Here is a 14,211-nt window from a genome sequence, read left to right on the forward strand (position 1 = left end):
ACAAAACCCATAAAAAAAATAACAAACACCCAACAAATCAAGTTCCTCATTTTCGTCATAACTATTTTAAACCCTAATTTTTTACCTGTGAAAATCGAAAAGAAATGATGAAAAACTCGAAGTTGTTGTCGCCGGAGAATGTTGTCACGCCGACTGACGATTGAAAGTCAAAAAGGAACGGGTAAGAACTCAAAACTATTTGTCGCCAGAGGTTGCAGTTGCACAAAATTGAAGAGAGAAATTCGGAAAGTAGTTGGTTGGGAGAAGTTAGAGAGAGAAACTATCGAGAGAAAGAAAGAAGAGAGATTGATTTGCAGAGAGAGGGAAGTTTTGTGGATGTGGGTTGATTTGTATTTTTGAAAAGATTAAAAAGTTATAAAAATATTAATCAAGTCCACAATTAACCCAATCAAGTTTCTTAATTATGTTTTACCCTTTAAATTGGTCAATGTCGCCAATCCTTTATTCAAGACTTAAATGACACCTTTCCTTCAATTTACTCAATTATCCTTTGACAAAAGCAGCAGCGAATTTCCACGTCTCAAACCTTAAGGAGCTGAGTGGCAGCTAGCCGAACCATAGAATAGTGAGGTGAAGATTACACAAAGGGAAAGACACAACAATATATTACTTATCTTTAGAAACCAATCTCAGGTGAATTTCCACAATATAGAATACAGAACATAGATAAAGCAACATGCACAACGAGGATCCGTATAGCCAACTCCATCTTGCTTGGATTGTTCTAATGAAATCATATTCATCATCTACTTGAATTATGGCAGTACTTCTAAACAAAATTAGAACGCTTTGAATTGGCATATAGATAGCACAAGATCATCTATTTGTATGCTTAGATGCCTTCCTGCTAGCATATCAGATGGTGTTACAATCAATTCACCTTCAACTGCTACGTGTTTCTCAGCAATCTCATGAGCTAACTGTATAATCACATGCTCCAACTTTGTTTCCACAATAAGCAGAAACTGAATAAAACACGTAAAGAAGAATTAAATGACACAGAAATCAAGTTAGCTTCCTGCTGCAAAACTAAGTTGATTTTCTTCTACGTATTATACTGAATCTTTCCTTGGGAAATACAAATAATATATTCAATTTCGAAGCCTGGAATAGAACAGATATTTTGCTCCTTTTCTTCCAAACAAGAATATACAGTAGAATATATAGAGCAACTCAGCAACACATGTTGTCTATTCTATTTGTAGCTGTTAAAAAACAACATTAAGCATGCCTCCATTATATTTCAGAGAGATGCGAAAAGAACTCAAATTCCTTTGGATGCCTATCTTGTCAAAAGCACACCTATGAAAAGATCTGGTGCTTTTTGGAATAAAGTATGCAACAGATGGGAGCCTTTTAATACCTAGAGATTTGGTTTTTGGTTAGATTTCTCAGGCAGACATCTGCATACTTTCCATGTTAGGTATTTCAGGATATTTAGTAGTTTTAGATGTTGCCTTTTAAAACTGAAACTGATCCAAAGGAAATTAAGAGTGAATTCAATACTACTATACTGATAAAGCAAATAGCATTTCACTATGTTAATGCTCACTAGAGCATGGGAGAAATTTGTTCTCTTCTTCAGAAAAATAGCATGTCTCCAAGTTGGTTTTTAATTAGCCTCGAGGCTTAGTTCAAGTGGAAAAAGTTGAGAGACTTGTTACCTAGAAGTTCAATCCCCGCACAATGCGAATTAAACATATTTAAGTGGAGAGAGGTAGAGGGGTGGGCTCATTATTCCTGAGTTTCGAAGGTTGCGGGGTTGGTCTTAAAGGTTGCAACCGGATGGATTTCTTGGTCATTAAAATAGAAAACATTTTCTTCAACCAATATCTGTTTAATCTAATATTCTAGAACAACATTGGCATAATTATGCTTCCAGCCACAGATGGACTCTCAAACTTGTAATCTATCAACATATTTGTTGTCTGGATATTTTACCATTTTAACATCGATTCATAAACATACAGGAAATTGAGCTTGCTTACAGACTAAAGGGGGGGGGGGGGGGGGGGGGTCGGTCTATTGTACCTTACATTTGTAAGTCCATCCTCTAGGTAATGGCATAGCCACAGATAGTGAAGGATAGTAAACTAAACACCCTTCATCATGAGAAGTTATTATACGAAGTATATAGTTTAAGAATTACTTTGCATACGTATATGTATTAACAACGTTGAGAATCAATTAAATTACAGAAAATTGCACCACTTAATAAACTTCACTACCATTAAGACAATAAATAACATGAGCAGTTATAAACTGAACTAATCAAGAATGATCAAACTTATTTAGTTGATATGGCAACAGGAGCTCGATAGATGACTCAGAACAAAATAACTAAATCATAACATCTTCTCAAATTTTTAAATTTTCCTTTTCCTTTTAGTATCTAAATTCTAAGAATTGTCCCACCTCTTCTTCTAACTAAAATCACCCAGCATCACTTCTTCCCTAAAGTAAGATAACCAACACTAAAAACACAGGTTGGTATCTGATATCCAATCTTTACTGAACAAATCAGTTTAGAAATTGCCTGGAAATGCCACTAATAATAAGGGCAATCAACAAATTGAGAAAGAAAAAGGCAAAGCTAAAGAGCACGAAGCTGATCAAAGCTACGAGGAAGCTCAACATATTATACAACAAGAGCAGACAACTGAGCAACCTAACAAAGTCCAACAACCTCGGCAAAGAAACCAAAAAAATGAGTATCTATCTAGTAGAAGTTAACAGAACCAACAATAACAACCAGGAAGATGACAAAGGTAGAAGTCACAATGAGAAAGAAAAACAAGAAAAGAAATATAAAAAATCACTAAAAAATCAAACTTTACCTATTAATGCGAGCCAAGTCTAGCAAGATATTGTTGGAGATCTACCACAATTTTATCCTCATCGTTGTCCGATCCATCATAGTCTGAGACTAAGATATTAAACTATGAAATAATGCTATTATAACATGACAAAATGAAAGCACAATATGCAAATGATAACTTACCTTCGTGTTCGCAAAGACAATCTCTAGCACACAACCTTGCTTCGGCATTTGTAGGTAAAATTAAACTTTAAAATTTTCTAATAATGGGACCTCCAATGCTAAAGGCAGATTCTAAGGCTACAGTCATAATTGGTATGCTCAATAATGTAAGACCCCTTAAAAATTTTGATCATTTTATTTTTCACCCTTCCACATGCGTAATATTGACTTTTGACTTGAACTATGTTTAGGGATATTAAAAGGGTAATTTGAAAAAGTTTTGAACTTTTTGAAAGGAGTTCGGGGTCATTTTGGGACCCCGAGGCAGTAAGCTTCCATGATAAGGCCGTGTCACGGAGATTAACCTCCACAATATTAGCGTGGCATGGAGGCTAACCTCCGCGATATTGGCGTGCCAGCTGCTGTTTTAAATTCATTCAGTTTTTGTTTTTTCCACTTGGGGTGAGGGGCTGTTGGTATTTTTACCCCTTGTACGACCCTTAAACGTAAAATACACCCCTTTCCCATCAGTTTTAAGGATCAAATACCATTCTCTTCTTCTTTAACACTTAAACCAAGAAACTCTAAAGGTTTCACAAGGGATTCACCATTCAATCTCTGAACTCTGAGTTGTTTTCAATTCCTTGTGTATTTTAGGCATGTTTCTATTCCTTAAACTTGAATTTAAAATTATGGCATTAATTGAACGGATTTTCATGTGATTTAAATTGTGGGATTTGAAATTGGGCTGAGGGATTTAAGTTTCTACTGATTGAATTACTTGTCTCATGTTTTAAATTGATTATCCATGCTTTAAATTGATGTTTTTGGGACCGAATTAGTGCATTGTTTAAACAGTTAGAATCAGGGACACAGGTTTCCCAAAATTGGATGAATTTTTACTTGAAATTGGCATTAACCATAACTCACTTTATAATCTTAGTTTTAAATAGGGATTGCATGGTTTAACTTGTTTTGAACCCATTGCATTGCATTAAAGGATAAATGGATATGAATATGGTTTTGGATGGCCTTGGTGGCCTTGATTTTTGATTTTCAAAGGAACTTGAGAGTCCAATTTAGTTATGTGAATTGGTTTGGCATCGTTAAATAAGCTTGTAAGCATATTGGTATGACGATACCAAGTGGTAAATGCCTTAATGAATAACTCCTAGATTAATGGTTAGTTTATGTGCAAATTATTTTAATTTGGGCTTCAAAGAATTATGCAGCTCACTAGGTGTAAGTTCCAGGGCGACGGGTACTGAAAACCATGTTTGTCGGTGTTGGGGGGTCTATATGACCGTGTTCTTGGTCAACACTCGATATATATATATATATATATATATATATTAGGATGACTGTTGCCTTAGAGGATTTAGCGTTCCCTCAATTTTTTCTCAATTCGTACGGCTAACACACACTAGGGCCATTTCAACAGGGGGTGCTAAACCCATATAGCCCATGGGTGCCTTAAGGACGGAACGGGCTACATAGTTCCGGCTAAATTATTAAACTCTCATGTTCATGACCCCTGTCCCCATCTCGTCATCCTACATATATATATATATATATGAATGTTGTGCATATGGTTTATGACTGGATTTTAGTAATTGTATTACTTTATCCTTATTCCCTAAGTTACATGCCAGTGCCTATCCCACTGACTATCCCTGAAAGCTACATTTTTTCATGATGCAGGGTCCGAAGGGTTTTCTATTGCTCATGTGCAGCGTTAGGTGGTTGAGAACGTCTGTTGAGTTGTTGTGAAGTGGTGAGCCTCTATACTTTGGAAGACCTTGTCATTTCATTATTCTTGCTTTATTTTCATAGTAATTTTGGATTCTTTTTGGTTATAGTCGGGGGCATGTCTCGACTTAGATGTTATTCTGGTTTTAGAGGCTTTCATGGATAAGTGTGGGTGGATTATTATTTGAATTTCTTTGAACCGTCATTTGATTGATCTATTCCTATTACTATTATCATTGGTTTGATTGGCTTCCGCTTTATTTTTATCATTATTGTGCTCTTGAGGTTAGGGTAAGGGGGTTGTAACACCCTAAAATTTTTATCCTTGAAAGTTTTAAAAATTTTATCCTCACAATCCTGACTATGGCTCACCTTATGAGTAGTAGGGAGTCTTGACGAGTCGTAAGATCCAATCATAGCTTGACCTATGTGTGTGGCTAAGTTTTCTGTTCTGAATACGAGTGGCTTCGAATGAGTTGTATGGACTCATTACGAGTAATAATGTCTCAACCGTAGTCAAACTAGTGTAGGTTCTAAGGGTTCCTGTCTTAGTGACGACTAGGACCCTACGAGTCATAAGGTCCCCTAACGAGTCGTACAATATAAGTCGTAGGGTCAACAATATGTGAGCCTAATGACACTTTCTTGACAACGACTCATGGTGATAAGTCGTAACGAGTCTCTACGAGTTGTATAGTGACCCGTGGTCACTGACGACTAATTTTCAATTTTGGTGAGTTCCCCTTTTTCCTTACTTAGACCCCACGATCATAAAACACTTTAAGGGGTTATTTCTCATCTATAACACAATCAAAAGCACTCTCTTCTCTCTAAATTCTCTCAAGCAAGATACTTAGGGTTTCCAAGAAGTTCATCAATTAAAGCTCTCAAGGGTTAATTTCTCTTCATAAACTTTGGTATTTTTGGCATGTTACTCTTCCTCAATTACTACTTTATAAAAAACATGCATTTTACATGGGTTAATTATATGAATTTTGAATATGGATTTTGATGTGGTTGAGGGTTTTGACTTGGTTGATTCTTAAACTGGTTTTTCATGATTTATTATGCATTGATTATGCTTTATTAATTGTTTTGAACTTTTAGGGTGCATAGAAATGGTGAATAAACTCAGGGGTCATGTTTCCCCCCAAATTGGTGTTTTGAAACTGGAATTTGGTTCTGAATAATAATGTTCCCTCAACCCACTTGCATAAATGGTTTTGAATTATGAGATTGTCACTTGGTTTAACGTACCTACCTATGAAATTGCATTGTATAAAGGGTTAAACAATGAACATGGGCTTTTGAAGACTTGTTGGCTATGTTTTGATTAAATGAGCAAACTAGGTCGAGGCATTCCCCTCTACTTAATTTGATAAACTAAAGGAGGTCGAGGCATTCCCCCAGGTTAATGTGATTGTTATGGCATAGAAATAAACTTGCAAGAGTAAGGGTATGATGATGCCCATATGTGCCTTAATGGTTGGTTCGTTAATTAATAAATGAGTTATGTGAAACTTGCTTCAAATTAGGCTTACTGGGGGTTATATATCGAAGCCGTAAAGCTGTGGATCTTGGATGACTTGTAGTGGAAAATTATATTTTCTGACATGAGGTTTGTTTGTGATGACCTATATGCATAGTTCACAGTATTGATATGATTGTATCTTGGATTGACGTAGGGTTGGGGCATTCCATAATCTTCTTTGATATCTCCGATTCGTGCGGATAATATGTGCTGGGCCCTTTCACCAGGAAGAGCTGAACCCATATAGCCCGTGGGTGCCTGTTTCTGAGAGTTGAGATACATAGTCCAGGATAAAGTTTTACTTTATGCTAAGCCTTGTTCCCTTCCCGACATGACATGTTTATATATATATATATATGCATTGCTTGGATGGTTTTAAAAATATGGTTCATGGCATTATTTTACCCCCTACCCCTGAGTTATTACTAGTTCCCAACCCACTAACCATTTCCTGATGCTATATTCTAATGTGATACAGGCACCAAAGATACTTTTACTTTTCTTTCATAGTGTTAGGTGGATCGGCTTGGTTCGTCAGTCGTTAGTGGTGAAGTGGTGAGCTTTTATTCTCATGAAGACTTGGTTATTTCATCAGTTTCCTTTCATAGACTAGAACTGAAGAGTTTACCTTATCATTAACATAATCATTGTCAGAGTCAGGGGCATGTCCCGATAGTTTATTAATTTGGTTTTGTTTGAAGGCTTTGTGGATACGACTGTGGACTTGGGTGATGATGTTGGTTGGTTTTTGGTTATAGAATTGTCTTAAATTCCTTGAACTTATCTTATGCTATCTTGTTATATGTTCAGAATTTATTTGACATTGGGGGTATGGTGTTTTATTTGGTTAGGTGCAGGGGTGGTCTCCGGTCCTTGTTGGACTTGAGACACCCATCATGGCCAGGCTTTTATTTGGGTCATGACAGGAGTGGTCTTTGGTCCCTGGTGGGCTTGAGATACCCATCATGACTAGGCCCTGGTTCAGGTCGTTATAAACGTGGTATTAAGGCATGGTTCAGGATCATTGGGTATCCATAGAGTCGTGTTGAGTAAAGTCCCTTTTGTGGGTGTGTAGCACACTATACTTATAGGGGGAAGGTGTAATACCCTGCAAAAGTCCTTCATGTTTTATCTCCTAGTAGCATGCTTATAGAGTTGAAAACTTGAAATTTTTTTCTAAATGTCAAAAAGACTTAGTCTTATTTTGAGCTCCAAATCTTTGAGGATTCATTTTACGACCTTCCCAACCTCCGATAGTAAATTTTTAAAGTTGATTCACGAAGGGGTAAGTCGATAGTATATCTCGAATAAGTTTAAAATTTTTTTGGGGGCCGTGCTTAGACCTTGTTTGGTGTCCCAAAATAGTGGACCAATGTGATTTTGGCGTACCACGTCGCCTATCGTATTGGTTAATTTTTTCCAGGAACTGCAAGGCAAAAGTACTAAGGCTTAGCGCGATTAGGGCGCAACGCGTCAGGTATCCCATCGATGGCATCGACACGCCACGTTGCCTATCGCATCAAAGCCTAGTTGATTCAATTTTTAAAATCCATGTTTTGAGGGCAATTGAGTCATTTTCCCTTCTCCCCATACGCCCAAAACATGAGATTAAAGCATTTTATCAGCACTTTAGGTTGGTTTTCATGAAAAATTACTCTCTCAACATCAATTGAAAACCCTAGCCTTTTCTTTTAAGATCAACAGCTCATCCTTGCAAGTTAATAGTTTCAAGAACTAAGGTGAAATTCGAAATTCATCCTTCCTCCTAAACAACCTAAGGTACATGGGGTTTATCCTAAAACTACATGGGCTTGTTGAAACACTTGAATATGATTTAAAGATTATCAAGCACGAAATTACAAAAGGGTTTTAGAATCCATGTTTTAATTATGCATCATGAATGTTTTAATGACATTGTTGTTTTGGCCTTTAGGTCTTTTCCCCTTAAATTTATTTATATGTATATGTATATGTATGAAAAATTGAGATTGAAGATTGTTTGAAAACACAAATTATGAAATCCTTCTCTTGTGATGAATTTAAGTTTATGATCTTGTTAGGAATGATTTGAAATGCATGTTTTATGGTTTGAAAGTGGTTTTCTTAATATCATAGTATTTGAACATGATTTATAGATGAGGAGAGGGAGTTTGTTTATATAACTACACCCTTGTTTTAAAGAGAAAGAATTGCATGTGCTTGAAAACTTTGACATGACCACCTTGTGTATTTGAAATGTTAAAAAAGAGAGTTTCTTGCATGTGTTTACATGAGTTTTAAGAAAGAGTTCTTTGAATTGATTTATTGATATGGTGGTCCCAAACTTTATGTTTTGAAAACAGAGATTATAATATGTTATTAATGGCTCAGAGAATGTGACTTGCAAGTCAATGGTATGACGATACCATATAAACGTATGCCATAATAGAGCTAGAGTTTTCAGAGTTTTGACTTCAGAGAATACATATTTTAAAGAGTTAAAAATGGGCTTAAAGAGGGTTAGATGATTATCCAAAGAAGGCACGAGTCAATCGACTCATTTCCAAAAACTAAGTTTTGCCGATACAGGTATATTATTTTATACGCTGGCGACGACCCTGTGGCATAGTAGAGACAGAGACTCTGGCCTTTGCGGCAAACTTGGGTTGGGGGCTTGGCTGCCGATTTAATAGCAAATTCCATGTAGCCCATAGAATTTCAGAGTTGTAGGGTATACCAACTAGCATAGAAGTAAAATAAAGATATGTCACAGAGTTCAGATGATTTTATGAAGTCTTTTAAAAATGCCCATATGATTCTTACCATATGATATATTTATGAACTTTTTTAAATTTCTCTCATATATGTTGAATAAAAATTATTTTTTTGGATTTGCTCTGTGTACCAGTACAATTATATTGACCCCCTACCTTCCAGGGTCTGAGGTTTAATTTAAAGGTCTGGCTAAGCAGTAGAGATTTTAGAGAGAAGAGACTGTGCAGTGGTGAGCCTTTTTTATTCTAGAAGGCCCGTTTATTCCAGACTATGTTATTTATTTTGTTTTGGGTTTACTGGGGCCTTGTCCCAGATTCAGACAGTTGTTATTTTAGTATGTAATAGAGATTTCGCAGGTTGGTTTAGATATTATGTAGAGTTGTTGGATTTTAAATTCCTTATCGTTAAATTAAGTTCAGAGTATGACCATGATTCCGTATTAAGTTATATTTCCATATCTTCTTTTATTTTATGAATATTGTGCATGACTACCAGATAGAGAAGGGCGTCCGGGCGTTCATGGTTCAGAATGCTCGTCACGACCAGGGCCTTGATTCGGGTCATGACAAAGTTGCTATCAGAGCACGATTCATGGTCCTAGGGTATCTGCAAAATTGTGTGTAGTAGAGTCTTGTTTATGGGTGTATTGAGCACCACACTTATAATCAGGAGGCTACCGGGTATTTAGGAGTTGTTTCCTATTCTTTCATACTCTAGTTCTTGCAATCGAGTCGTTCATAAGAAAGTTATCCAAGTTTATTCCTTGTTCTAATTTCATGGGTCATGTCTTATTATCGAGGTGATACAAGTCTAAGAGTCTATCTCCCCTAACGATATGGTTCTCTTTGATTGAGTTATCCAAAAAAGTTACGAGATAGCACAAGGACTTGAGAGGAGTCCAGTAGTGCTTCAAGGTGTATTGATTCGGGTGTATACCTTTATCTTGATGAAATTGTGCTTTTCAGCCTTAGGTACGGAGTATATTTAGTCCCCTTTAATAAAAATTCTTGTTGGGGTTGTGATGTTTAAGGATAATTATGTGTTGCAGAATATTGGAACAGTATTTCCACCCGAGTAGTAACATATGTTAAAGTGTCATGACCTATTGGTAGTGAGATGGTCTAGAAGTTGGTGACATGAAGTCACAAGGTTAGCAATCAGAGCGAGGGTGACATTTGCATAAATAAATAGTTTTAGTTGTATAATCATAGACTGAGGAGTGGGTTGCCATTGTATAGTGATAGACTAATGCAGTAGCAATATTTGTGGATTGTAGCGTAGTATGTGAAGGAAGTGGCTAGCTATGATTATTATTTATTAGAATTAGGGAAAGAACCTAGAGTTGATAGTTATGGTGGTTATAAAGATCAGTTATAGGTTGTAAATGGAAAGGATAAATTAGTTAATAAGTTGTAAGTAGAGACTCATTAGTGTTTATTGATTTTTGAAGATCATTGTGATATACGATTAGGTAAGTATGATGCAAGAAATTAGAATATGTTGATAAGATTGAAATGGGTTATATTGCAAGAGTAAGATTGACCAACCTAATCATGTGACTTTACCCCTTTGATGGTCCTTTCTTTAGTAGTAGTAAACTAGTATTTTAGGTGTGAAGGTATGTAGTGCATTTTGAGTGGTAATAATGAGGTTATGGCGGGGTTGTGATTGTAGGTAGTGGCTTAGTAAAGTGAAGTATTTGGGTTGATTTCCCATTTTGATGGACTAGTGTAATATGTGGCATGCTTTATCGGTGGTATATAATTGAGGCTAGACAACAAGTTTAAACTTTAGATATGGAGTGTAGTGGTAAGAATAGTAGCTTGAGGTTGATGATGTATGTTTTGTAGGAATTAATTAGTAGGCTTGATGTGGTGTGTGGAATGGCCTAGGTTGGCAAATTGTGAAAAAGGAAGTGGATAAATGGTGGTATATATACTTGAGGACTAGGGTCAGAAATGATGATTTGTGGTTGAGTCATTGAGATGATAAGAGTGATATTCATATAAGAATAAGTTGAGCCCAAGATAGCATGTTGTTAGATAAGGTTGTATGGTATAAGCGTCATGTGTACCCAACTTGTGTTTTGAACTTTGTAGCACGGAGAAGTTTGGGGAGTTGTTGTATAGTGTTCATTAAAGTTGAGTTTAGGAAATGTAGGTAGGAAATATGCACCTTTGGCATAGTTTTACAAATTTTTGTTCAGTTGCAAGTTGGGTAATTAGCGGTGTAATGCTAGTATAAGGAATTGAAGATGGAGCATTAAGTGTTTAGAAGCGTGGGGTATCTATACCCATGATAATGTTAGTCGTAAGTTGATGACTTTGAGCGTTAGAAGAAATTACGATTAGTGTCCCTGAAAGGGGATGTCCTAGAAAAAAATTAGTGTCCTTGTATTAGAGATTAATGAGAGGAGTTGTGTTCATGGGTATTTTGATATCCCCTTTTATGATAGAGAGTGTGGATGCGTGCGCTCATGAGAGTGGGAGTTGTAGAGTGATGGCTATAGAGGCTAGTGGGAGTTAAGAGTAGCATTTACAGAAAAGCAATGCCTTCGGAGTATGGTTCTTTAGGGAGAGTTTCGAGTTTAAGTATGCCGTGATATCTTTTTTATGTTAAGGGTTGTGGCTATTGATTTTGATGTAGGGATATGTTCGCAAGTCTAGGGTTGTGACTTTGGTCTAAGGGGGAGATAGTGAATTAAGGTAGTTCCCAAATGTTCTCAGAATGGCAAGTTATAGGGAGAAACCATGATAAACGTATTTCTACTCAAGCATAATTATCCTAGTCCAATTTGGGAGAGTATCCTACTAATGTATTATATCATTTGTTCAAGTCATGCCTATGCCTATAGTTCGAGTACTCTATGGACTTATGTTTATGATCTGATCTCCAAACTAGAAGCAATTATGTCTCTCAGTAATCCAGTCTTTCACGTATTCAAGCCATATGTAATGTTGTTCATGATCCATAAAAATCTATGTCTCCCAACAAGTTTGGTCCGAAGAGAATATGTTTCTATATGTCACCAATTCATCCTAAGTCGGGTTTAGCCAAAGTGATAAGGTTTATGCAAACTCATGGAAAAATCTCAGTTCCTTAAGCGAGGAGAAATTGCTTCAAGCAGAAATCTTTGTCTTAGTTGTAATGTTACATCCTATAGTATTCTCGACTCAAGACCACTCTTAGTTGCATATGTGGAAAGCTATCAACCTAAAAAATTTCTGATTATTAAAAGACTTAGTCATATTTATGAGCTTGTAACTCTCATCATTTTCAGATTGATCTTTTCAACCCCGAGAAGTAGATTTTTGAGTTGATTCATATTCAGGAGTGCAAAGAGGTTGTTCTGGGAAAGTTCCAAATTTTTTGAACCACGTTTGAGATGCGTTTGGGTGAGCAAACTAGTGGATCAGCGCGATATTGATGTGCCGCATTGGTAGTCGCGTTAACCAAACCAGTATCTCAACGCGATCTCGACGTATCGCATCGTCAATGGCGCTGGGTTCCTAGTTCATCTTACTATTTTTTGAGTCAAGGAGGGTAATTCAGTCTCTTTCCCTCATTTTTCCTTGATATGTGTACCCTTGTTTCTCACTGTGCTCTATCCTAAGAATTCATGCTGTATTGTGTCTTCTGAATGACTCTCTACTTATGATCCAGACACTTGATATATAGAGCGCTCGTGGTTATTTTATCGCATTATTTCATGTCCCTCTTTGAGTAGTGCAATAAGTATAAGTTATAGTTGAATAGTGTTACTTCTATTCGCAAAAGTTATGCTCGAGTCCCTTAATGACCCTCTGTATGATAGTATACTGGTGGTTGTGGAAGCGTGGTGATGTGTTAGGTAGAGGACTAGATGTTCTTGAAGTTTAAAAAAATTGATTTGATTCTTGAGCTGAGGCTATAGGTGGAAAGGGAAAAGAAGGAGATGAACTTTCGTTGTGTGAAATAACCAAGAAGGAGGAAGGTGGCGAAAATATTTGTTAAAGTGATTGAAATTGTTGGTCTTAGTGGGGAAATCCATGTAGTGGGTATAGTAATGATTAGGATTGAATGTTGTGGTTGCTGGAAATACAAATCTATGTGCTACGTGGTTAGTGCTCTCTAAATGAAATCTCGAGGGTGTTTGACGACAATATTCTTAATGGGATGTAAAATACAGGGTCTTATAGTTTAAGTTATCACCATGTTACTCCAAGATAGGCTTCAGCATAGCAGTACTAAGTAGTGGGACTCATATTATTGTGGCTAGATGTATGATTGGAGAATTGTAAGTTGGAAATAATGAAGTGTGTTAGTTATTGTTTGGGGAATAGATGAGTAGTATTTCTAAGTGTAAGGTCTATTTCGTTGTATCATGAGAGGTGGAGAATGATTCTAATCCTATCTTCCGCAAAATCTTATTTCATTATTAGTACCAATATAAATCAGGTCTATGATCATCAAATAAATCCCTTCCTTATGTTGTGAAGATTATGGTGCATGGAACTCATGTATAAGATCATCCCTATGTAGTCTCATTATCTCATGTTTCGTACTTTCATGATTCACTCGAGGTTATCACGAAACTCGTTTGATTCCATTGTATGTGTTGTTGAGGAAAATTGTTCAATGTGAGACTACGTTCTTTATTTTAAACTTTTTGAGCTTCAAAAGGTCCCCACCCATCATTCGGGGACGAATTATCCCAAGGGGAGATAATGTAACACCCTTCAAAAGTCCTCCATGTGCTATCTCCTAGTAACATGCTTATAGAGTTGAAAACTTGAAATTTTTTTCTAAGTGTCAAAAGGACCTAGTCTCATTTTGAGCTCTAAATCTTTGAGGATTCATTTTATGATCTTCCCAACCTCCGATAGTAAAATTTTAAGTTGATTCACAATGGGATAAGTCGATAGTACATCTCAAACAAGTTTTGGATTTTTTTGAGCCGCGCTTAGACGTTGTTTGGTGTCCTAAAATAGTGAACCGATACGATCTTGGCGCACCGCATCGGCCATCGCATTGGTCAATTTTATGTAGGAACTGCCAAAAAAAAGTACTGAGGCTTGGCATGATGCATCAGGTATTACGTTGATGGAATCGACGCGCGGCGTCGCCTATCGCGTCGGAGTTCAATTGATTAAATTTTTAAAATCCATGTTTTAAGGGCAATTGAGTCATTTTCCTT

General features: G+C 36.5%; 1 protein-coding gene across 23 annotated transcripts in view; it reads right to left on the reverse strand.

The window, feature by feature from the left end:
* Nucleotides 1-598: 598 nt before the first annotated feature.
* Nucleotides 599-14,211, reverse strand: part of LOC107841596 (MLO-like protein 1) — a 32,152-nt gene continuing 18,539 nt past the window's right edge. For 11 of the 23 annotated variants that reach the window (XR_007052670.1, XR_007052663.1, XR_007052664.1 and 8 more), the window contains 2 exons: nt 2,859-2,947; nt 599-986 (listed from right to left, as the gene is read on the reverse strand). Coding sequence is in view for 2 of the 23 variants with exons in the window: in XM_047407832.1 (XP_047263788.1) it covers nt 801-986 (186 nt within the window). In the remaining 21 variants the exon portion in view is untranslated. Of the gene's footprint in view, nt 987-2,858; nt 2,948-3,022; nt 8,280-14,211 lie in introns of those variants that run through there. The other 12 variants (XR_007052667.1, XR_007052669.1, XR_001665415.2 and 9 more) reach the window with 3 other exon arrangements.

Source organism: Capsicum annuum, chromosome 1, assembly GCF_002878395.1.
Source record: "Capsicum annuum cultivar UCD-10X-F1 chromosome 1, UCD10Xv1.1, whole genome shotgun sequence".
Classification (NCBI taxonomy): Eukaryota; Viridiplantae; Streptophyta; class Magnoliopsida; order Solanales; family Solanaceae; genus Capsicum; species Capsicum annuum.